At 43.5% G+C, this 25,299-nt stretch overlaps 1 protein-coding gene and 2 long non-coding RNA genes across 3 annotated transcripts in view; 2 read left to right on the top strand and 1 right to left on the bottom strand.

Moving 5' to 3' along the window:
• The first annotated feature begins 1,039 nt into the window (after positions 1 to 1,039).
• Positions 1,040 to 25,299, top strand: part of NXPH2 (neurexophilin 2) — a 35,237-nt gene continuing 10,977 nt past the window's right edge. The window contains exon 1 of the mRNA XM_040561745.1: positions 1,040 to 1,203. Coding sequence (XP_040417679.1) covers positions 1,153 to 1,203 — 51 coding nt within the window. The 5' untranslated portion in view covers positions 1,040 to 1,152. The remainder of the gene's footprint in view (positions 1,204 to 25,299) is intronic.
• LOC121072268 lies at positions 4,197 to 6,989 on the top strand. Its single transcript, XR_005821098.1, has 2 exons — positions 4,197 to 6,269; positions 6,372 to 6,989. It is a non-coding gene; the product is annotated as an uncharacterized LOC121072268 (long non-coding RNA).
• Positions 9,939 to 17,333, bottom strand: LOC121072267. The gene is made up of 4 exons (XR_005821097.1): positions 16,624 to 17,333; positions 14,277 to 14,378; positions 12,798 to 12,992; positions 9,939 to 10,616 (listed from the first exon to the last, which is right to left on the bottom strand). It is a non-coding gene; the product is annotated as an uncharacterized LOC121072267 (long non-coding RNA).

Here is a 25,299-nt window from a genome sequence, read left to right as displayed (position 1 = left end):
AGCAGGCCACCGAGCCCAAAACTTCATTCTCCTTTTGAGGTTGCAGCTTGAAAGCACAGGAACAGGTTCACTGCTGATAATGGCACATATCTTAAAATTGGATGCAGAGAGTGCTCACTGAGAATTGTGCCAGCGGAGGCTGGAAATGAGGAGACATTTCTTCTCAGAAAGAGCAGTCAGGCATTGGAACGGGTTGCCCAGGGAGGTGGTGGCGTCACCGTCTCTGGGGTTGTTCAAGGAAAGGTTGGAGCTGGCGCTTAAGGACATAGTTTAGTGGGTGATACTGGTGGCAGGGGGATGGTTGGGCCAGATGATCTTGGAGGGCTTTTCCAACCCTAATGATTCTGTGATGCTATGATTCACTGACTTTGATCATTAAAAGGACTGCACCTCAGGCAGGAGGTGGGTGCTGCAGCCCTCCCGGCCTCCCCTCATGTCACGGCACCTTGTGCCCTCATGCCCAAATGCCATTGCCCAGACCCATGTGAGGAACCTGCCGAGCCCCTCAGCACCCACAGGGACCGGCCGGGCACAGCACCCCGGGGCCCTGCGGGCACCCCGGGCCTCGGCCGGGCAGGCGGGAGCGCGGAGACGGCGAGGCCGGCCCGTGGGCAGGCTTAATTCCCCCGAAGGGCTCCGCTCCCCCCCTGAGGGTGGGCTGGAGACGAGGAGGGGGCTCGGCCGGCTCCCTGCGAGCGGCAGCAGCCCTCCGCCCGCCTCCCCTTCGGCACCACGCCGGCCGCACGGAGCCCGCCCCGGCAGCGGCGGGCGGGCGGAGGAGGAGGGGGCGGCCGCTGCGGCGTGGCTTTAAACTTGCCGGCAAAAGCCGGGGCGTCGGGAGCGGGAGCCCCACCACGGCTCTCCCCCAGCGGGGGACGCCACCACCACCACAGCCATCACCACCGGGCTACGAGGGGACCCCTCCGGGCCGTCAGCGCTCCCGCCCCCTGCCCGCCCCCCCCCCCGCCCGCCATGGCCGCCCGCGGAGCCGAGCGGCGGGGCAGAGCCGGGGGCAGCGCCGGGGGCTCGCCGGCGGCCCGCAGCGCCCTGTGAGGGGGGCACGGCGCCTCCCCGAGCCCCGGCCGCCCCCCTCCGCGGCGGGGATGCGCCACGGCCCCGCCGAGGGAGCCGCCGCCTAGACCGGCAGCCGCCATGGTGCCCCTGCGGCCCCTCGTCGTGCTCCAGGGCGTCCTGCTGCAGCTCGTAAGTGCCCCCCTCTGTTCCCCTCTCCAGGCTCCGGACCCCCCCTCCGACCTCCCCCCAACCCTCCTTTATTTATTTATTAATTATCTTCCTTTATTAATTGCACCCCTCCGGGCCAGGGGAGCGCGGGGGCGAGGCCCGGCAGCGCTCTCCTGAAGTTTGCCGCCGGCCCCCGGAGCGACCGCTGGCTGCTGAGGGGCTTCCTTCTTCCCTTTAATCCCTTTTTCCCCCCTTTTTTTAATATAAATCCTGTGGTAGGGGAGCGGGGTGGCCTCCGGCGGTACGCTTCCCTTCGGGACCAGCGGCCGCAGCCGAACCAAACGCGGTTTTCAAGACTTCTTTTTTTTTTTTTTTTTTCCCCTTTCCAGCATTATTGTTATTATTATTTCGGGAATTTCTGGTTGCGGCAGCCCGCTGCGTGCTCCCCTATCACCTCCGCTTCGTGCTGCCAAACTTCTGCCCCTCTTCCCCAGCTGCCTCGCACCTCAAAGTTTGTCGCCGTAGTCACCAGGGAGCGTGTAATAAACCCTGAAGGGATTAACCACCCTCCCAAAGAACCGGCTCCTAACGTTGCGGCGTGAATTGATTGATTAGTTTTCAAGGAAGCTTATGTCAGATTCTAATCCGTTCTCTGGATTGTGCTTGTCGTGTAACGTTTCTCGCTCCCGCACTTTATCGTATAGCAGCGAGGCGCCGAGCTGCAGCCCTGCGATAAGGCACCCGCTTCGGACGACCAAAGGCTGTTGGCATCCTTCGCTCGCACGGCGGCTCCCAGCTGAGCAAGGCAGTGGTGAGAGGTGCGGATGGGGAGCAGTAAATGGATGACGAAGTTGCTGAGCAGAAGGGGGCTAAATAGCAACGCTCCTTCCTCGCACCTGCGAGCCCTCTCACCCATGCCCCGTTTCATTTATTAGACAGATAGCAAAGGGATTCATTAAAGCTTGTATCGCGAGGGATCGTTGTGTGGATAGTGTTTCGGATAGCGTCGTGAGGTTACTTGCTGCGGTGCTAAACGTGCTTTGCAGGGAGGCTGGCTGCTTGGAAGAAGCAAAGTTGCTGTCTCGCACACAGCCGGTGCAGGTTTCCAGGTGGATGCGGCACTGAACTCTCAGGAGTGCTCAGTTTTCTGCTTTCCTCACGTACAAACCAGCAAAGTTCTGTTGACAATTAGTTTTATTGCTTACACAAGTTAGTGTAAGTAATAAAGCAAAGTGAGAATGTCTGAGATTGTAGAGGTGTTTTAGGTCTGCCTTTTAGTGCTCGTCTATTACTAAAAATATATATGAAAACGCTTTGGCATGCGTTTCCAGAACATCTGGTTAACTTCTGGTAAACATCTGGTTAAAGCTACAGCTTATTATACGTTGCGGGCAAATATTTGGTGCTGGTGGTGATGCACGGAACACAAGTCTCTGAGCTATTCTCTGCTCTCTGTGCAATACTTGGAGTGCCTGGTGGCTTCCTGGAATCTAATTGGCAATTTCAGCAGGCAAGCATCGGTGATGCTAATTCTCAATTGTTTCTTAACCAACAATGAGTATGGTTAATATTAATAAAACACAGAATGCTCAGCATTACAGCCAGCAAAGAAAAAAATTGTGGCTTGCAGTGTTGTAATACAGCAGCACTCTAGTAACCCAGAAGTGCTGCCATCAAACCCTTACTGATGGCACAGTCTTAATTTTTAAATGCAAAAACAGGCTTGGTAGAATGCAAAACATCTTTGCAACTGTATTCTATGTTCTAATGAAGCCAGAAATACTTTTTCATTAAACCTCAAACTCTTGCTTGGCTTTCAAATACAGAAGTGTGTCATCTATATGCCCACTTTATAAAGATGCGCAGGTGTGGGGTAAAACTTCACAAATTTGAGGAGATGCTGGCAGAAAATCTCACTGCATTTCTGAACAGTGTTAGTTAGGTGACGGTGTTATATGCAATACCATTCAATCAGAAGTTCATGTTTGGTATTTTCTCAGTGGAGTGTGGATACATTTTTGTAACGCTTTCCTGGATTATTTTTTTAACTAGTAGATGGCGTGCCAATAATGCATGCAGTATGAGCACGGCTGTATCTCTTAAACTACTTTGCATATTTGGGTATGTAAAGCAGTAAGGCTGGAACATGCTGTTGTGTCAGGTTGAGGTGCTAACTGGCATCTGTATAAATGCGTTGGGTTTGAAAGTGAATTTTGGCTTGTGCTGTCAGTATAGATCAAAAAATAATTTGCAGTGCTTGGTCAGTGTGTGTCCAGGCTGTTATGGATAAGAAGACCTGAAACTGATATGCTGTATTGTCAGTAGTAGATGCTTTTCCTTTACTGTTAGTCATCAGTAAGCTTTTCAATTTTCACATAGTTGCTGAATACCTTCTTAATTATCTCTGTATAAATAATGGAGCTCTACATATTGGAAATTGAAAAGACTGAGGTATTAGGAATTTTCATTTTAAGGAGATCTTATTAAAATACATGCCGTTAATATTTGGTGTTTTCATGTTCCTAATTTGCACTGTTAAAATGCCATGTTTCATACCCTCGTTTAAAATAGCTTTAAAACAGGGGTCTTTAAAATGTACAAGACTCACCCTTTGCTTTAAAAGAGGGGGAGCAGGGGGCTGAATGCAGGATTTGAATCAGCTCGGGTCTGCTTTCACTGTAGGTAGGTAGTATAAGCAGTTCTTTGCCTTGGCAAGGGGCAGGGACAGAGCAGCACTCGCAGGTGGGACCCGTGGTTCCGTAGGGTATTCAGGCGCCTCAGCTGTTGGGTCGCTCCTGATCTCGGCCGGCTGGAATTAAAAAGGGATTGCAGCAGCATTTTCCAGTGCCCATAGCTAAAGCTAAAGTTGTGTCAGCAGTCCTCTCAAGTAACTCGCTTCTAGTGTTAGCAGTGGGCAGCTGTCACCATTTGTAAACCGAGGAAGTTAGTTATTTTACAAACATTTAAAAGCTGATTTTTTTTTTCCCAATAGTGTTTGGATAGATGAGAAAAAAATAGTGACAAAGTATATTATTTCAAGATTTTTCTCCACCTAGGCTGAGTATAGCATCTATTTCTGTGAATTTCAATGATGCTTTGTTTTGGCCTTTGTAAGGGATGACATTTTTACCTATAATGAATATAATTTTGCCTGACAGTTAAGCCAAAAATTTTACAGCATGATTTTAAAACAGAGTTAAAAGGTCTTAACAACTTAAGTAGGAAAGAACATTTCATAACATGCTGTAGTACAAGACAGTGCTTCATCAGCAGAAATAGCTTGAAAACTGAGATAAAGCTGCATTTCCATTTAAAATATTTATATTACGTGGGGCATAGAAACAGAAGTGTGTTTCTCTTGGCTGCGTTAATTTTGTCACCGTCACCTTGCAGACTTGCAGTGTGTAACGTGCCCTTGCAGTGAGAATAGCCACCACGTAAAACTCCAAACTCCGTTTGGGAAAGGTAAACTGGTCATCGGGAAGCACATGGATGAAATTCCATCCCTCTTAATTTCACTGAGATATTTGCCATGAAATACATTCAGCCCAGCATTCCTTTTGGTTTGTTTTGGTGTTCTCGGTGCTGTAGGCATTGTACACCTGCGTCTTATTCTGGTTTAATAAGGTACTAGGAGTAATCTAGGGAGTGAAGGCAGTTTGAAGCTAAGACAGCCCAAGAAACGCTGGTTTCAGCACTTTGGGACTTTCATCATCCCAAATGAGGAGTATGCATCAAGGTGGATGGGCCAGGTTTAGTTTAGCTGGGGTGTTAAGATGCCACAAGAAACTCAGCTTGCAGCAGCATCACATCTTCTAGCCCAGTTCTGTGGAGCTGGTGCCTGATGTTTTTCATGGTTTATTTGTAGGTTGACTGGGGCGCAGAAAGCTTGTGGATCCTATTTAAAAACTGTTGAGCAAGTCAGTTTGCGTGATGTCTATGAGACCACAAGGTAGCCCGGGCTTCCCAAGCACAGGACACTCAAAATCCAAGCCTCAGTCTTTCCATTGGCACATGGAGAGCATTTGTCTGCCACTGTAAAGAGCTTTGGGATCTGCCTACCAGAGATGTGCTGTAAGCACTTTTGTTACCTGTATGGTAGTGTAACTGCCAGGGAAGCTAAGCAGAGAAGTCAGTGGAGCCCAAATGCTTAATTGGGATGCACTGGTCAGTCCCACCTTTCTGCTTGCTTCCTGAGCCTTGGTTTCGGCAAGGAGGGAGCTCAGAGCTGTGGGTCAAAAGGAAAACACATCTAAAAACACATCTAAAGGAAAACGCGTCTAAAAGCAGGTGTACTTCAGAGGACAGTGCATTTTCTCTGTCAATCTGTCTCTAATCTTGATTTTTGCCTGCCTATCTGTAGCTCACCACTTTGCTATTCCCAGCTATAAAGCAAAACTATTGGCTGTGACATTTTTATCGCATCACAAGGGAGGTTCCCATTTATGTGACTGATGTGTTCACCCTGACCTCGATTTCCAGATGTTCTGGTTTGGACCTTTCACTAGAATAGCCTAAGTATCTTTGTGTATGTTTCCCTTTGTACCATCCCTTTTCCCCATCTCATTTTCGTTCTCTTCCTTTCCTACCCTGTTTGTGGCTGTAGTTTGTGGTTTCCTTGGGTAGGTGAAGAATCAGTCAGAGTTAAAGTTAAAAATGGGAGGACCTGTACAGAAGCAGAGGATCAGCAGTGTTAAGTCGCTGTCAGTCACGTTTCACCCTCGTAGAACCTCTTTTCTGCAATTTAGCACTTCCCACACTTGCAGGCTTTCTCTGATGCTCTGTAAATTCATCTCATCCATCAGCCGTTGCTCTGTGGCTCACTCTCCAGAAGCTCACTGTGCCATTGCCACGCTGAAAGCGCGCTGCTGTCTGCATGGAGTCCTGCAGCACGGCCGTGTCTGCGTGTCGAGTCGCGATACGATATGCACATCTTGATACGAGCCGACAGGGCAGCCCCAATGCCAGGCTGCAGCCGTGAACCCGTGCCGAAATCTGGGGGTCGTCGGTACGCTGCCAGATGAACAAGAGGTGGAAGGGGCGGCTGGATGAGTTTGCGGATGTCTCACCAAAGCTGAGGTTTGCAGGTCAGGGCACAGAAAACACTGTAGTTCCTTCGCTGCAGGGAATCTCTTGTGGCTGGTGGTGTAGCCAGCCATCGGTTTAGCTGCAGCTAAAGCTTATTTCAGGATTCGAAGGACAAGGAAACATCTTAAGATGGGAAGAGGAAATGAAGAGCTATGAAAATGGGTCCACAGAAGACCAAGTGGTTTTGTCCTTGCAGCAGAGTTTGGTGCTGGTGCAGTGCTCTGTGCTCCCTGGGATGGCAGCACTTGCTGTAAATACACAATCTGAGCAACTTGACTGTAACTTAAGGTGGAATTATTTGTAAAGAGCTTTAAGAGCTGGAGTTCTCGAGCTCAGGTTTTCTATTTGTTCCAAACGACTGGTAGCAATATAAGTTACTAATAGCAGGCAAGTGAAAATGTAAGAATAGGGAGAAATAAAAAAAATAAAACTAAAAATCCAATGTCTCTAAAAGCAGTTTTTATGTGCACTGGGACCAATTATGGTTATTGTGCCATTACAGTGAAGAGTTAAGGTTATTTAGAGCACTTTAGTTCTGCTTCCCCAAATCCAGCATGTTTGGCTTATGTTTGTGATGAATAATCATTTGAGAATTTCTTGGCTTTACAACACTTGGGTTGTTGATGACCGGTTATTTCTAGAACCATGAATCACCAGTATAAACTCAACCTGATTTTCATCGTGCTGTAGCCAATATCTAGGAAAATAAACCACTGTGCATAGATGTGCTGCTGTATTTGTTCTGCTATTGTGTGGATTTAAGGGCTTTGGCGAAGGAGCTGGCTGTGCTTGAGGCTGACCTGAGGAACACTGGGACTTGGCTGTGGGGATAGGAGGTGAATATCAGAGAGAGGAAGATGATGGAAATCAAAAAGCCTGATGGGCAGGTGGAGTGAACCTGAGCAGTCACTGCAGGAGGAGAGGGACAGAGGGACTGAGAGAAGCAAGGTCTGTTTCCCTGACCTGTTCTGAGTCTTTGCACAAGTGCAAGAACCTGGTGGTTTCCATCAGCAGTTTTGGGCGCTGTTGCTGGTTTTTGTGCCTTGAAAAGGGATTGAGAACCACTAAGTTGAGCATCCCAGCATGGTAAGACATGGACCCTGAAGTTTTTTCCTCTAAGGCTGGCTGCTCAGCTTTTTTTTTTTTTTTTTCCTTGTTTATTTCTCTCCCTGCAAGCATCTGCTGGCTGCTTCTGTTGTTCATTACGTGTGTCTGGAAAGTTGGAGTTGCTGTTCCCCTGGAGGGTCTCATGGCTAGTGATTTCCCTCCAACCTTCAGCTGCAGCTGGTACTGCTGAGTGCCTTCCTCCACCACTGCCAGCTTAACCACCTGCGGGATTCCCAACCCAAATTTTCTCCTTACCCCAAGCAGTTGGGTTCTTGTAGTTCCCACAGGCTGGTTACTGCAGTCTTCAGAGATTGTAGTGCAGGAACCAGGTACGTAATGGTAGCACTTCATAGTCAAGAGGTGTGCACTCATTTTTTTGTGAAACCAAGGAACAAAGGCTGGCTGAACATAAACCAGAGCCTCATGGTGTGTTTCTCGCTTTTTGCCTCCAGTGTGCTAGAATGTCCTGTACCGCTGACCGCCTTTCCACTGGCCTGCCTCAATACAACAGCAGGGGCAAGGATGAACTTTGTTAGAGGAGAAGCTGACTTCTCCAGCCTGTTTGCATCTATAGTGTATGACTGTGTGTATGTTGATTCATACGACTTACTGGTTAGGGTTTTTAACCCATTAATACTTAGGTGGCACTGCACATATTTTCCAAGTTGACTGTAGTGCTGTACCACATGCTTTCTTCAGATACGATTCAAATACGTTTATGCTTTTAATGCAGTAGCACAACAGTTGGGTATTTAGTGCTTCCAGATGTCCAGCAAAATGTATAATTAAGAGTATGTATTTAAAGTGAAATGCTTCATATGTGGGTTGTAGTCCTCTCAGAGCCATGTATGTAGAAACTGAGGAAATACAGTTTGTACTAAAAAGAATATGTGAATGACATAAAGAGATAGCTTTATCCCTACATTTTAGTGACACTGAGGAGGAAAATGTAATGACATTCAGGATATTTTTATAATGTATCTTAAGGATCTTTTGTTAGAAATTATATTTATTTCATATACTGTAGGGCAGATAGCGCATTATGAGACTATGGTCTCCATGAGCACATGCTAAACCTGCTGTATCCCTTGGTTCCTGGGATTCAGCTTAAGTCTGGAACTGGGATATGACAGCAGAAACTAGTGCCACTAAATGTTGCTGAGAGGCAAGAATGGCAAGCTTAATGCATAAATCTGTCTGTAAAGCCTCCAGATGTAAGCCACACACCAGTGTATGGCTCCTGGTCGCAGGCCATGTAGACATGTTCTGTGTTTTCTCATGTATCAGAAGTTGGTGGTGTCTGTAAGAAACAAAACTCTATTTCCAGAATTTTATCGTTTCATTTGGGGTTAATTACAAAACCTGCTGCTTCTGTTTTACTCTACTATGGATTATTAAAACATGTTCTTAGTTTGAAGCCTTCTTAGTTTAAAAGCAAAGAAAAACAGTAAGATACTCAAAAAAAAAAAAAAAGAGGAAAGAAAAAGGTGTGGGGTGTTCTTGTTGTTTGGTTGTTTTTTGAGGAAAGTACCATAGCAGCTGAAGAGAGATGCTGAATCTAACTCTTTGGCTGGAGACAGGGGCATTTTTAGAGTGACACAATGGGAAGCAAGGGATGAGCGAAACCCAGTCCTTCAGTTTCCTGAGCAAACAACATGCGAGGGAGAAGCCGAAAGCCTGGGCAGTTTTCCACTCATTAAGCTAACAAAATGCTAATCAGCTTCGTGGAAAGATTCATAGCAGATAATGTTACCTTTGTTGCTGTGACACCGCTGAAGGGTTGGTTATCTGGTGTGTTAGCCCAGTCCTCTTTAATTTAGATGATTGAAATAGTTATATACAGCAATCACTAGCTAAATTGCACCTTACTTTCTTTTAAAATGGATGAGGTTTTGTCAATGTTATTAACGCTCAAGGCAAGGAGAAGACTGACGTTAAACTCCTTGTTGGGTTGGGATGGATGCTGTGGTACTGCTGGAGGTGGATGCCGGACTCAGGCTCATCCTGCTGCTGAACCCTTGTGTGGCTTGAAATTGGTTGTGGATGTACAGCCATGGAATTAGTCTTCCCGTCATGGAAACATTAAAGTTTGAGTTAGTTTTAAATCACGCTACACAGTCTTCTCTGTTAAAAACATAGAATCAGTTAGGTTGGAAAAGACCTTCATGATGGTAAAGTCCAGCCATCAGCCCAGCCACCAAGTCCCACCAGGCTTTCTCTGCCTCCTGGAGATGTCCACATGATCCAAACTACAGCAACTGGGACCAGGTAGAAAGAATTCTTTCCTTTCTACTGCCCAAATGCACTTTTTTTTTTCTTTTTTTAAGCAAAACATACTCTATTGACAGGAAACTAAGGAGTTGCAGCCACCTTTCCAGGATCTCCTAGTGGTCAAAAATACCTAACTTTGTGTTATGGTGACCAAGAACACCATTTTGTAGAAATTTGCCTTCTGGTGAGGTTTGCAATGTTCTTTCAATGAACAACAAATTTTATTTTTGGTGGAATAACAAAATTAATATGTCAAAAATAAAAAAATGTAATAGTTTTTGTATCTTTCTTTGGGTTTGATGGATTGCATTGTCTTGTTCAGATCAACAACTAGACTTTATTTTTAATTCATGTCAATAAAGCAGATGAATGTAAAGGAAATTCCATTTTGTCTTATTTAGATATTAGAATTGTAGTGCTGATAATGCAAACCAGTAGTCACTGTATCTGATTTGTCCTGTACCAGTGATATTCTCTGAATGCACAGAAGGATGTTAGTATTGAGATAAACTGGTCTGTGAGCAGGCATTAATAAGCCTTCTCTACTCTTGAGTAAGGGCCCTATACCCTGACTTCTGTCTTCCCAGTACCATTATTTAATAGGAATGTAATTATCTTTGAGATCTCCAGGTCTTTCAGATCTAGTTGAAGTGCACAGAATGGTTGAACAGTTGTTAGAGAAGGACTGACATACAGCTATGGCAACAGCATCATAGGAAGCTTGATTTTTTTCATATGAAATGGGCTAAAACAATATTCTAAACAGAAACGAGTCTGAAAGCCAAAAGAAACCTGAGTCCTGATCAGAAGTTCTTTAGGACTTCCTGGGACAGCGACATTTCAGGGATTTGCTTGTTATTGTACAGGCATGTAGAGGCTTCAAGACATTTTAATCTTTCCTTGGCTTTGATGAAAATGTGGGCTACTGCATAATTCATCTGTTTCGGGTTCCTCTTCAAAATACTCAACTGGAAAAGAAGTAATCAATTTTAGTCAGGCAAGAAAACCTACGCTAATACAGAGGTTTTGCTCACTCCCTCAGTTTAAGAATAACATCTTAACTAAAAGCGGTCAGGCATTTTTCTACAGTTCTGGATAATTTCAAGTTCTGAAAAGATAGCACAGAAGTTACCCCAGTTGCAGCTTTGAATTAAACACCTGCGGTTTGCATATTGTGCCTGAGATGGGATTCAGGAGATCTCGCTGCACAGAAGTGCCATCCCTACCCGATAAGATCCTAGGAAGAAAGGAGCAGTGACTTAAATGCGTCCCTTTTAGAAGCTGCAGAGCCTTCCCCTAGGTTGCAAGGAGTGCTTCTTCACTTGAGTCCAGCAGCCTTGCTACATTAAGCTGTTTAGTTTTAACATACAACAGCTTTTAAGGACTGATGAATAAATCAGTGATAATATCTACATTCTCTATGCGCAAATAAATTAGCGGTTATCCTAGTTTACAGTACTGGAAGAGAAAGGGAGCCTGTGTCTCTCAAGACAGTATCATATTTACCAAGGTAGACAGTATATTACATGAGGGTGCTCAGTCCCTTCCCTCAAAGCTGTTTAGATTCACTTTTAGGAGGAAGAAAGAATACACACAGATTTGGAAGTGGGATACGCGAGCTGAAATTCAGTGAGGTCAGGAAGGTGGCTTTCCTCTCACACCTACCAGGAGATGCACAGAACACAAAGGGGTGGAGGACTCACTGCAACCATTTTTCCTCCTTCTTTGACCTTAGTATAAGGTGTGTGAAAACCGTGGCCTGGATTGGATCCTTCAGCAGAAATTGATGCAGAAATGCCTGGACTCGTGTCCCGACAGAGCCCATATGTCGATTAGGGCTGATGTCCTTGGTGAGATGTGCTCCAAAACAACTAAAGGCAATTTTCATCCTTAAAACGTAAGGACTACTTGGGTCATATGTCTTACAGGGTGATTTTAAAAGTTATAGATTTAGGACCTAGGCATCCCTTATGAACCTCTGAAAAACTGTGTGCTGTCTCTTGAGCTCTCCCTATTCTTGCAGTTCACTTCAGAAGACAGACACCAGGCAAAGGTATCCAATATCCTATAATGCAGGATTGCTGCCGCACTACACTTCCTAGTACTCTTCTTCAGCTTGTTTTAGGTCTCACACTAGTCCCTAGGAAGCTTCAGAGCTGACAGCATTGTGTTGTTTAGTAAGCTTTTCCTAATATTATGCACAAAGTTTTCTTAATTCCTTCCTGTTACGCTTAGCTATCTTCTTTCTGTCACTATTGATACGCTTTGCTGTAGGCTGCATTATTTGCCTATTCCTGGGGACCTTCTCCTCGAAGAACCACAGTGGTAGCATTGTGAGTCGCATTAAGCTTTGCCTCTCTATTGATCTCTGTTACTGACCATGTGTGTTTGGAGTGCCTTTTGTCATTTTTTGTTCCTTACTCCCATTGGCTTTCACAGAGCCTCTTATGTAAAGATATCTGCAGGGCTGACCCAGTCAGTAGTAAGACAGCTTGTTGATGTTACAAGATACCATCTAAGTGTTAGAGAATCCAGCAATTTTGCAGATGAAGAAAATGGGTTATATTCAGGAGGAAGACAGTATATTCTGAATGATACTCTTGACCAACTCTTCTTTTGAATAAAATAACAAATGCGCATCTGAAACCAGTGAAATTAAATACCTTGTACTTTTATCCCACTGTCTTCTTTCCTGTTCTATTGATAGTGTATTTATTCTACTTCAAACTGCAAAGCGTTCACTACCATATGTTTTTATCCATCTCTGGACACTTTATCTAGGCAGCTTTACTCTGGACACCAGCAGTCAGCCCGTGAGAATGACACACTGTGTACACCAGGACTATATTCTGAAGGTGTGAGCTACGTGACTGTATTAGCACTATGCACAAGCTAATGAGCACACCACCAAAAGGTAGGATGAGAACAGTTATGCAGTTTTGATCAGTTTAGCGCTCAGGGAGAATGTTCTCATATCTAGCCAGAAACATCATTACCAATCTCCCTAACATATTGCTTCCATTGCGAGCTCTTGAAGAGTGCCTTCTGCTTCATGTACAGGGCTCAACACCCATCAATGCTCAGAGAAAATACAGTGGTGGCTGAAAAGAAAAGTAACAGCAGGAATTGCACGTAAACAGATTGTATACCTGAATATTTTGCTCAGTCTCTTAATTTCTGGCTAAAGAAACATGCCACAGACTCCTGAGGGACACGTTTCTTTGCAAGCAACGGCAACCTTCGTAGCTGTCAATATGTGAGAAAAGCTTCTGCTGAAAGAGGCTGTAGAAAATCATCAGATGTGTTGTTGATATAAACCCGACATTACTTCACATTTCCTATTCCTGAAAGAAATGTGTTTGGAGAAGTCTGTAAAATAGTCCTCTTACCTGGCACCACAACCTGTTTCTCATACAAGTGATCATCTTTAATAGATAAACTTTCCATTAAGAGCTAGACAAGGCGCTATTTTTTCTTGCAGTAGTCAGAAATAAGAACAATAAATGTGTGGGAGAAATTCATCAATTTTGTTAGAACATCAAGGTGCATGTCCATCTGAAATATAGACTGCATGGAAACACAAATCAGTACAGAGAAGGCTCCAAGTATAGAATTATTGATCCTGGAGGATAAGATACAGAATAACCTTTCCAGGATGTACTTTGTCAAGTTTAAGTAGTCTTTGCAAGGTGGGTATTTTAGCAGTCTCTTACCCCATAGCAAAGGTTTAATAGTAGATGCATTATAGCTTCTCCTAAATTTTGTTCTTTTTATAAATTACAGTACTATAATAATGTATTAATCGTTTATGCATTTACTAAATTTACTGTTCTGAAAAACAGTATAGATAAGTCAAACTGATTGATGTGAGTCACTAAAGTGTGTACATATGTCTATTTTTCCAATCTGGTTGCTCACTTTCTGGTTGCAGTCCCAATTCTAGGACCAATTGGTTGAGTCCTCTCTGCAATGTGTCCCAGTGCTGGAAGTGATGGGGTCTGCAATGCAGCCTCGATATGTAGGATGATAGATTATGCCAGTAGATCACAATTAATCGTTTTCCAACCTCGTAAAATATAAACGCAATTCTCAAAAGTTAGCTTTTGAGATAAATTCTGATCCCACACAGTGCTAATCATGTCTGTACTGGGATATTTTGAAATCCATCAGCTAGGGGGGAGAAAAGAAAAAAAAACACCTAAAACCTCTGTTCTCTTCGAAATGCTTTTGAACACTGGTCCTAACCATAATTCAGGAAGTACACTTTCTTCCAGACAACTTAAGTATGAAGCAATCTGTGTCTAGTTATATTACCAGGCAAGGAAGAACATCTCATCCTATCACAGAGTGTATATATATGTAAAGCAATGTCCTTGGAAGTTAGCAGACAAAAACTATCCTTTGAGTCTACCACAGAGTACATACATTTTTTGTTTCAAGGGACGTGAAAATTCATTTATATGCTGCCATTCTCAGCTTATAATTGAGGTAATCAACTGTTAGTCACCATATTTAAAAAATAAAGCTGTTAGTAAAATATTTTTTTAAATGGATCATTTCCAGCATCTTGGCACAAGCATTTCTCCGATGAAGGAAAGACTACAAGTGGGAGGACGGGGTGGCAGTACCTCTTCTCCTGGCCTTGCTTGCTTAACCTGTGGAAGGCTGGACATTTGTCACGTTTTATTGCACCTCTGGCATAAGTCTGGACCTTGGGAGATGAAAGCACACTGCAAATATGAAGAGGAAGAAGTTAACTTAAATACTTGCACCTGTCAGTGTTCATGGGTATTAAGTCCATCCTTCAGATTCTTCAGTCTTGACAGCAACAACTTCAATTAATATATTCTGAAACTAACTTTATAAAGAAATACGAAGTAAACAACATTGTATAAATCATCTTATGCAGTAGTTCTGATTTTTTTTGTTTGTTTACACTGTGCTTTATAGCAAACCACCTCAAAACCTTTCAGTAACACTCACGATTATGAAAACTTAACCCTAGAAAATCCCTTCGTGAATTCTGTCTGCACTCTTGCAGAAGAGTGGGACTCTGTTACTGATTCCCAGCAAGGGTCCAGTCACTTTTACACCCAAACGGTAGTCTACTCATCCAGGCTGTAACATCCCACGTTAAATATGGCTAACCAAAGTAGATGACATTCTTCTGTTATCCCCCAACCCCCAGATCTAGTCTTTTGATAAATGTTTGACAATCGGTTTAGTCAAGCATGGCAAATTTAGTAAATCCATGGTAAATCTGACTGGCTATTCCCAGTTATCATCTTCCCCTTCATGTGCCCAGACAAAACTTTAGAGAGGATTTGCTCCATGATTTCCCCAGGGGCTCAAGGAAGTCTGAGCAGCTGGTAATCCCCCAGATTGTTCTTAGCATTTTTATTTTTTTTTTTGAGAGCGGTCACTGCATTTGCTTTTCTCCAGGACTTCTCCCACTTTTCTCAGGGACTTCTCCCAGTCCCCACAACCTTTCAAACCTGATAGAGAACAGCCTTATAGAAACATCAGCCAGCTCGCTCGGCATGCTTGGTTAATACCCATCGCTCTCATAGTCTGTGTACGGGTTGGGATTGCTCAGGGGATCCCTGACTCAGTTCTTTTTACTGATAGTAAAGATTGCATAGGGAATAGAATCAACATCTCAGGGGACTTGAATTAGTTGCGCTAGGTGCACAGAGTCAAATTCATCTATTGCAATGAATCTACACTACATAATCAATAGTATGTCACTGACACAGGCACCACTGTTCTTGTTTAGTGATGAATGCTAAATGATCATTAAGCCAAATTTTAAAGAATCTCCTACAAAGGAATAGTTGCCCTTCACTTTTTTTTTTTTCCTTGTAGGTGAGCTAGGTGGACTTGATGATCCACTACAGGTCTCTCTAGGGAGATCTAAAACTTGCAAGCGTGGGTCTCGAGTTTGGTCTTCCAATACCACAGCAGCAAATAGCTATGTGGATTCAGAAGCAAATGTGCTTCTGGGCATTGGAAACATATCTGTAGGATGAGGGTGCTCCAGGGGAAGCAGCAACATGCGCTCTCTTGGTCATCCTGGAGCAGCGGTCCTGTACGAACTGCTTCAACCTTCCTTCTATGTAGCTCGAACGTGGTACGTTTTTCCCTAAAGTCCTCATCAGCAATGCAAAAGATTGAACAAAAAGTTCCAGAACATGAGTGTGGGTTAGCCACCTTTTGGAGTAGAATCTCAAGACCAGCTTCTCTAAGTACTGATTATTAGATTCTTAGCTGTATTACATTCAGCTATACCCACAGGTACAGAAATAATGTCTGGTTAAGGCAGATGCAGGAAGATGATTTGCAATTCTCCATAAATCGTGTCTTTATGAATTCAACTGGTGTATTATGGATAGCAAGCTCAGAGGTGAAACTGCCAGCCTGTGCTTTGAGTCAGACTAACAACTTTTGCTCTTGCAAAAATGATTTGCATTTTGAATTGTCTGTTAGCTTGTGTCCTACAAATTAAGGGCTTGTAGATAAATTACTAAATTGAGTAATTCTAGGTAGACAAATGAACCTCACGGCAAATGTAACACCTGAAAATTGATCAATTCAGTGACGGAAAGAAATTATGGTCAACCGTTGTCAAGCACTTGCAGTTTTCTACCATACGGGAACTTGGTTCTCCCTTAGTTTGTTAGCTGATATAGTGACAAGCTGCTGAGAGATGACAGATTTAGCCAAGGATTTGGAGTCTGAACACCTGTGCAGTGTCATGCATTTAAAAATAGAATGTGACAGCAAAACACATCAAGCCTCTAATGCCCAAATGGAAACCACAGGGGTTTTTCCTTCAGCTTTTTTCCAGAGAAGTAGCTCTCAATCATCACTGTCCGAGTAAACACACAAAGCTAAAGCTGTTTCGTTGAGGTCCAAAATAAACAGGAACAAACTCGGGTGGTAGGCATGGGAGCAGCAAAAATGTTCAATAATCACCATTTCTTCCCTCTCAATGATGTCCTGGTGGCGTCCATCTCCGAGGGGTGAAGTTTATTACTGCTCAGCGGCAGTTTCTCCAGGAAAGGCTTGCTGAGGGCCTAGCAGGTCAGGTAACCTTCCTCGGCCTACCTTGGCTTCTTTGTGACTCACTCAGCCCTCCAATGAAGCTGACAAAAAAAAACAAACCAAGACGGTTTTTATTTTGTATAATCTCCTCCAAGGGAGAAAAAGAAAGCCTAAACCAAGGGCATGAAAGATAAAAACAACCTTTGATTACTGGGTGAGATCTGCGCATTACGCCCTTCTCTGAGGGAGCCTACATCACTGACAGTATTTGAGGGGAACGCCTCTGCTTCCCCTCTCCTCTAATGGTATCCTTGAAACCTTAATCAAAACTAAAGCACATAATTTTTTTATTTTTTTTTTTTTTTTTGCAGGGGGGACTGGCTTTCCTGCCCTGTGTGAGGCACTAAGTCCATGGCAGTCCCCGCTGGCTCCCGGAGCGCTCTGCTCTGAGGAGCATCACGGGCTGGCAGTCGTGGGGAAGGCCATGAACCCCCCTTCACGTTACAGGGAGCCAACCTTCCCGCTTAGGTTCTCACTTCAGCAAAATGTTTGGTTTTCTGAAGGTCAAGTGTTTTTTCATCACGTTGGGTGCAATAATTTTGAGAGGGTATTTTTGCCTCTCTGTTTTGCTGCAGTCCTATTAACTGCATTAAACAGAACAACCTCTGCAAAGCCGTTTATTCAGTGTTTTGGACAACAGTTTTGTGTGATTGTGTGATGGGGAATTAAGTAAGGTCCACGTTTTGCTCATCTGTGCTCTCATTTATATATGAGATACTTCAAACTGAGATAACAGCTATCACACATGAATGGGTTGCTTCTTGAAATCAATGATATAAATTAGACTCCCTGTTTAGGAGCATCTGGCACCCTTAGAACCTAGTGCATGTAATGATATCTCTGTTTATTAAAAAGAATTATGTAACAATATGGTTGATTTATTTCAATGTGTTTGGCTTAGCAACTTAATTGGACTATACCAGAGCAAAAAAAAAATAATTTAATTAGCTCATTCATTTGTGGCTGACTGGAAGCACTGTATATCATGCTCAGCTTCTTTAAAGGTGTGCAGCCATTTGATCCAGCAAGGAACTGAACCTTTTCAATGTTCACAGAAACCTTCATGTCTTATGGGGCTGCTCAGCACCATGCTGATGTTCAGACTCTGGGCCCCAGTCAAAGCCCACAGAAACCAGCAAGAAGTTTCCTTTGAATCCAAAGAGCTCTCGAAGACTCCTTGCAGACAAAGGAACCTTCCTTGAGAAACAGCAGGACGAAAAGTGCCTTGAAGAATAAAGCCGGTTTTCCCCCACTGTGGTCTCTCTTTTCCCTTGAGCTGAAACTCCCACCTTCCAACTCCCAAATGCTATTAACATACCAGAAAATTAGCATGCTGCATCCAAGTTTTTATATTCAGCCTGGTGCAAAGTTTTATTTCCTCTATTTCCAGGGTGACTACTTATACATGAAAAACATGCTCTTGCAACACCGTTTGATTGCTTTATGAGGTTACCACATCTCAGCTGAGAGAGAACACTAATTGTTTTTTTTTATTGGTGTACCTCTTAGTAACACAAAAATAAATGGGTTATTTATTTAAATGTGTTCAAATTACTTAATAGGCAAATAGTATTTTCAGAATAGCATTTGACAGTGATTCAAGTAACTTTCAAGATCCCTCCACTTTATTTTAGTTCCAAAAGCAGCTTGCTGCAATCAGCCAAGAGACTGTTGTCTTGGGGCCAAATTCCACTTGAGTGGAGTTAATCACATCAGCATAAGTTGTTTCTATAGTCTAGTTTTACACCAATTTAAATAAAATTAGAGGTTTGGATGTTGATTTCTCTTGTGCTGTTAACTTAAGATACTCTGAATCCCAAATGATTTCTTTTTCCATGTCTGTAATTGAATGCCAAACTCCCCACCACTCTCCCACCCTCTAAAATACACCAAAACAAGGCAGAAGCCTAAATTAAAATCAGAGTAAGGATTTGACTTAAAGCATAAAAGAAGAAATAAGACTGAAATTCCATACTTATCACACCCTGTTGTACCTAGATACTGCTGCACATCTGGTATGTGAGATAATGCACTGTTTAGAGACCGTGTTACGAACACAGAAAATTGGAAATGAGTTTCAAGTCTTAACGCTACATTTCTTTACTACTGGGAGCAAGTAAGGCCCTGTTTTTCACTCTTTTTTTGTAGGTTGTTTGATTTGATTCCCTCTCTCGGTTATATAAATAATATAAACATGAATGAAATCAGGAAAGGAATGGTTCTGTAAGGAGTGTTTTGTGCAGCACAGCTCAGAAGGCTTTTTAATAATTCCCAAAGTGTATACCAAGGTTTAATTACAATATTAGACATATAGCAGAAAATAAGGGCTGCTCAGCTGAAGTCATGAGTGTAGCAATAAAAGCACATATATCTTGTTCAGTCATTTATCATATAATATAAATAATTAAAAACAAGGACAGTGGCTAGCCATTCTTGACCTTCTGCAATAGAATATGTTCTCTCAGCACTACCTGATGTTATAATTCACTTCTGAAACGATCACACATATCAGTTATTTGCATGAGCCTAGCCCGTAGCTATCAGATGCAAAAAGGCAAATCTGCAGCCAACATGCTTTTGAGATGCTTCTTACTGAAACTCATCAATGGCTGTATGGGTTGTATCTTCTTAGGGGGTCGTATTCTTCTTATGCTTTCTTTATACAGACATGCAAAATGCAAGGTTTTTATTACAAAATGACCCGGGTGTAGTACATGTGGGCTTAATCTGCAGGAAAAGAAATACATCTCTACATGCAGAACTGTGAATTCTGTCTGATTCTTTAGTACCTACATCCTTTCAAATTAATCGCTTTCTCTCAGTTTCGTGTGTACATGGCTGAACACCCTTTCAGCGGTAATCTGGAATGACGGTGTTTACAGGACACTCTGGGACACAGAAGAGGACCCTCAGCAGTGCAAGGACCGGTGGTGGTGGCCACTGCCAGCCTACAGCACCAGACAGGATGGCACCAGGCAGGTGCGCAAGGAGCAGGGAAGCTGTTGGTGCACGGCAGACACACATTCCTCAATCCAGACCTCAGCAGGAGGAGCTCTTGTACCTTGAGAGCAGGGACAGCAGTGGGAGAAGCAGGAGGCCGGGAAAGCAGCAGCCCCATCCAGAGAGAGGAGCAAGTGGGCAGCGCAGCGACATCTCCTCCTCCCTCCCAGCTGGGCTAGGTTTGCTGTGCATAGTGACCATGAGGACAAGGGGAGAAAAAGCAGCTAAGGGAAGCATGCTGCTGGCACCCTGGAGAAAATACCCCCTTCCGAGTATTGAGCAGCAATGAAGTGCACATCAAAATTGTTTAGACATTTCGATCCATATTCAGCTATCAGAATTTTGGCTGAAATTCAGCCGAGCTGTAAGCAAACTCAGACGCGAGCCACGAACATCTTATCTACACTAATGAGGTGTTGCCCATTGCTGACTGGAAGGAGATCTGCCAAGATTTTTTTCTGGAGCATGATTTGGAAATACGAAGTCTCTGTTCAGTGAAATAATGTATTCAAGTTCTTGTTATCATGGGTGATAGCAACACATGTACCTCACTGCGAGTCCAGCAGTCCTGCTCTCCTTGGTGCATGAGTGGTGGACAGCGAGGAGCTGCTATGCCTCAAACAGCAGCTGAAAGGTTCTCTGCTTCTACCCCAGACAGGAGGAACAGGTGAAACAGATTTATTTAGAAATTTCTAATCCAAAACCGTGCATATACTCTGGCTAATTTGATGGTTAAGCCTGACCCAGATTAAGTTTGTAGGGTGAGCCAGGCACACAGGGAACTGTGGAATTGGGGAATGCGGAACCACAGCCTCAGGGCACCAAAAACCCAGACTGTGTTTCTTTAACTGCTGGAGAAAGGGCAGAGAAAAGAAGAAACAAAGACCTCCCTGGTTATCTCACTAATGCAACAGCAGAAAAATGGCTGGGCTAATTTAATTGCACTTAATGCTTGCCTCCTGCTGCTTGACATCTCCCCAGGCTTTGGACGTGTCCTGTGCCGGTGCCACCCGGTGCCAGTGCTGAGCTCCCTGTGTCCTTCCCCTGCAGCAGTGCAGGCAGGTGGCACAGGCAAGCCAGCCGTTCCTGGAAGGCTTCATCATCACAACCAGCTGGCACTTCTCAGGTATCGGGACTCGTAACGTTGTTTGATGTAGCGCAGTCTCTTGACCTGAGCACGAAGACTTGGAGATTTATAAAATCACATTTTTATTACTGATTCAGTCATGCACATACATATTTATAGACTTTTAAAAATCTTCGTAATTGATCGAGTAGGGCAGTGCATTCAGTTTTCGTACAAGGGATTGCTTGCAGTCCCTGTAGAACCACCATTGGTATGCAGAGGAGGCACTTTAAAACATTTACAACGGAGTTGCTTTTTTGGCTGTCTTATGCTTATTACCAGCTTTGGCCTAGGCAGCAGTTACAGCTAGATTTGTCTCCTTTGATCTCCACAATCTGTATGAAAACACGCATTAAAAACAAGAAGGAATGTGTGCCTTTTTAAGCCTGACTTTACTTACACGTCATCAGCTCTTGTACCTTCTGCTTATCAGATCACATCTCATATCTTTTGCTTAAAAAGCTGTTCCTCCCAACCCCAGTTTGTTCAGTTTTTGAGTTTTAACAAGCAGCATGATTAATCTCAGTCCCAAACCCACTCATATATTTTGCTTAGGTTTTGTGTACAGACTCAGAATTTGGCTACTTAATGAGAAAGACTTGATTTCATGTTAAACCCTTTTAGACAGTAAGTGAATTAAGCAGTGACCTGTAAGTCTTGTTTGCGGTTATGGATTCTGGAAAGCAGAACGGAAGCACATTCATTATCTGCCCAAGAGCTCAAGACTGTGATCAACAGAAAAACAAAAATCCCAAAAGAAATTTAAACAAACACTGATTTAAAAGAGACACTTTTTTTTGTTATTGTGCATGGTCAAGGGCAGGACCAGTGAAGAGAATCACAGGGGTTGTTGACAGAGAACTGCGAATAACACAGACATTATCTAAACTTTTGGGAAAAAAAAAGTCTGCTGTGAGCGAAGTCAACAAAGCCAACAGGGCCGAGATTTCTCATTAAACGGTTATCCAAACTGACATCATATTTAGGCCTTCTGAGGTTTTTGTAGTCAAAGGTTTGGGAAACAGAGTAGACAGAAACATTGTCTGTTAGAACACATGTATCCACCGAAATCTGGATTCCTATTTGCATTATTCATGGTAACACAAGGAAGAATTTTTAAGGTCATGCATTTTCATAGCCTTTCCTCTAAAACACCTTTAATACGCATATGAAGAGAATGTTTCCTGCTGTCTCTTTTCTAGGGTTGTACATTTTCTAGGCTATACATTTTAGATGTGTGTGCCTCGAAAGCACTGTGCTAGAGTCCCATCTCCCCCAGCCCTGGTCTGCCAGCGGGTGATTTATCTGCCTTTAGTGCTTGTTTCACCAACTGCAAGCACCCTGCCATTATCATTCTTTTATACAACCTGGAAACGTTATTCTGTATATGCTAATTGAAATGCATCAAATGCATCCTGTGATGAGACCAAATTAATACTTGGGGTGATGTGCACAGTAATTTACAGTAAAAGGAAGATTGAAAGATTTAAAGATGCACTGAATGTATTCCCTTTTTGTTTGATACAGATATAGCATATGTGGAGCAAATAGGTTTGAAATTATATTTTTATATGCAAATGACAGCAATTTGTATTAACTCCTATTGTGCTAACGTAACATTTATGTCTGATGTAAGCCTTTCTTTCTTCAGATCCTTTCTGTGTTCTTAGAGTGCATGTTTAAAGATCCTAGACACTAAACACCCCTGTGAATTACTCTGGGAACAAGCCAGGCATATATTGTGACAGTCTTCCAGGCGAACTGGCTATCAAAGTCATCCCTTCTCTGTTTTTGAAACCCAAGTCATGACTTTGGTGCACCTGGGTACAAGCCAGATGACTAAACAACTTCCAGTTAAACCCTGTTAAAAATCACATGGCGACTGGATTTCAAGTTTGGACCTCATCATTTCTTAAGCATCTCAAAACTGCCATTTCATTTTGGAATTAACATTTCATGTATCTAGCAGGGGTCTTGAATGGGAGTAGTTGTGGATTCCCTGTTTGTTATTAAAATTAATCCAGAAAGTTGAGTTCTTAGATTGATAAGCAGCTAAAAAATTGCTAAGGAAAATATTTCTATTTTAGGAAGCTTTTAATTTAGAAAGGATTTGACCAACTAATCTCTAACTGCTCCCCAAATCTTCAAAGAACAACCAAATTCAAGCTGGAAGGAATTCTGTTTTTCCTTTTCTTGGGGACACAAAAGATGGCTGACTAAATTAAAAGGGATTAAATTTGAGTTTAAACAGGACCTTACAGTGTAAGTCAGTGCTACTACACCACAATGCAGTGCACAGCAGCTGCACGCATGGCTGACTGCTGCTGGTCAAAGGGTAATATTGTTTCGCCTTCAAACTTAATAATAAGGCAGCATCGGTTCATGATTTTCTCTTCTTTAAGAGAGTAATTCATTTCGGAAAGCAGCATGCATGCTTGTGTGTAGGCAGCAATGAAATATCTGGAAGTGCCCCTGTATGCTCCCTCACGCTAGGTGGCTTCAAAAGGAAAAAGACTTTAATTTAATTTAGAAAACTGATGTGGTCTCCCCCACATCACGCCCACGCTGGGGTGGGCAGCGAGAAGGGGCCGGACTGTGCTCACACCAGGGGGCTGTCGCCCCAGGCCCCAGGCCCAGGCCCCAGGCCCCATGGCACCCCAAGGCCGCGGGCAGGGGGCTTCTCCCTGGCCTTCTCCCCCTCATGCCTGCCTCCAGTTTCCAGGGGTGCTGTGCTGCTCAGCCCTGCAAGCAGCAGCTCTTGCAGAGCCGTAGGCCGCGTTCCTCCTCCGCCTCAGCCTACCCTCCAGTGGAGCCTGGAAGTCAGATTTCCAGGGTCACCACGTGGAAAGCAAGCAGTGAAGTGGGTTTTTTTGGAGGCCAGCGTTGATCTTGTGATTAAAATTGTTTCTCATATCCTCGCCCAGCTCTTGGACACATCCTCTTCAGATGGCGGAGTGAAAGATTGACAAGGGATCACCAAGCACCGCTGCCAGGCCCCTCACCACGCAGTGTGCCCAGCTGACAAGCCCAAGGCCACTGTCAGGACAATATCTGTGGTTTTCATTCCTCGAATGGGATATTTCCTAACATGACAGAGTTACACACCCTCTGGCAAGAGGCACACAACAGTGAAAGCTGAAATCAAGTTCAGATACGTTGAGTTTGTCTCTCTCTCCCCTCCGTGTCCCATGGGAGGCAGCAGTCTGCAAGCACACACACACTGCCTTCCTGAGTTGGACCTTTTTAACTATCTCCATCTCTTCAGGTTGTTAGGAAATGCAGCCTGCAGTGAAGCAACAGAAAAATCTGATGCCATATTTAAGTAAGTGTGTTCATTGCCTGTTAAAATGTAACTCCTCGCTTTAAAATAGGATTAATTAAAATGTACAAGAATGCAATTCAGTTATATTTTATGCTTCAGCCCAGAGCACGCTTTTCATAACTCGTTCCCAGAAGTAATATTCGGGGCAGCACGGCATTCTCAGTCCTGCCATTAAAAGCGCAAATGAATATAAAACCTGTTCTTTTCAAAAACTTGGCTCCAGTATTGCCATTGTTAGATTTTGCGTAACATATTACTTTGGCCATTACTGTTTTGCAAGATAATTGTATCAGCGATCTAACTTTTGACAGTATCCAAAGTGGCTGAAAATAGTTTGCTGCAGCACCTTTGTCTTTTAAAGGCCATTTGGGGCTTGTTATTTTAATCCTTGTGCAGCCTGATTTATCACTTCAAACATCTGTCAGCTGTGCTTTGTCTTGAAATTGATAGTGATAGTGTTACTGATTTTTCAACAGCAGCTGTTAGAGGTTCATTAGTTAGACTCTCAAAGGGAGTAGATAACTGTAATATTTTTCTTTGTTAATCATCTCTTACGTGCTGTAATAATACAGAGTTTGAAATCTGCTAGAAACGTACAGCTTCTCTCTGTTTCTAACTTGTCAGGAGCATACTTTTATTCATTTAATCTGGCTAGATTATTAAAACTCTACCTCATAATGCTGTAAAAAAAAAAAAAAAAGAATAATGGCATGTGAGTGGTGAGATAGAAAATCACCATTTTCTGTGTCGTGTTTAGCATGGTGGGAGGTCAGCTGAGTCTTGGAGTTCTCATCCGAATATGAATCAACTCCAGAGATGAGATTAAGGGCTGTTCTGTAATTGATTTTTAATTTAAAATTTATAAGGCATACAAAACCTAGATGACAACTTGAGTAAAATCAAGTTGATTTCTAACAGGTACAGCAGTTTTACATTAATGCGGTTTCCCCGACACATAAAATCATCTTAATGGTTTACTGTGACTCTTAAAACCCCTCTCCCCCCAAATCCTTGCATGCCCACCTCCATCCGAGTGCCTCGGTGACTCCTGCTCGGAGTTTTGTGGGACTGGGGCAGCTGTGAACTCTCCTGCTGTTCA

This window comes from Cygnus olor, chromosome 6 (genome assembly GCF_009769625.2).
Source record: "Cygnus olor isolate bCygOlo1 chromosome 6, bCygOlo1.pri.v2, whole genome shotgun sequence".
NCBI classification, from domain to species: Eukaryota; Metazoa; Chordata; class Aves; order Anseriformes; family Anatidae; genus Cygnus; species Cygnus olor.
This window is presented reverse-complemented; position numbering and strand designations above follow the sequence as displayed.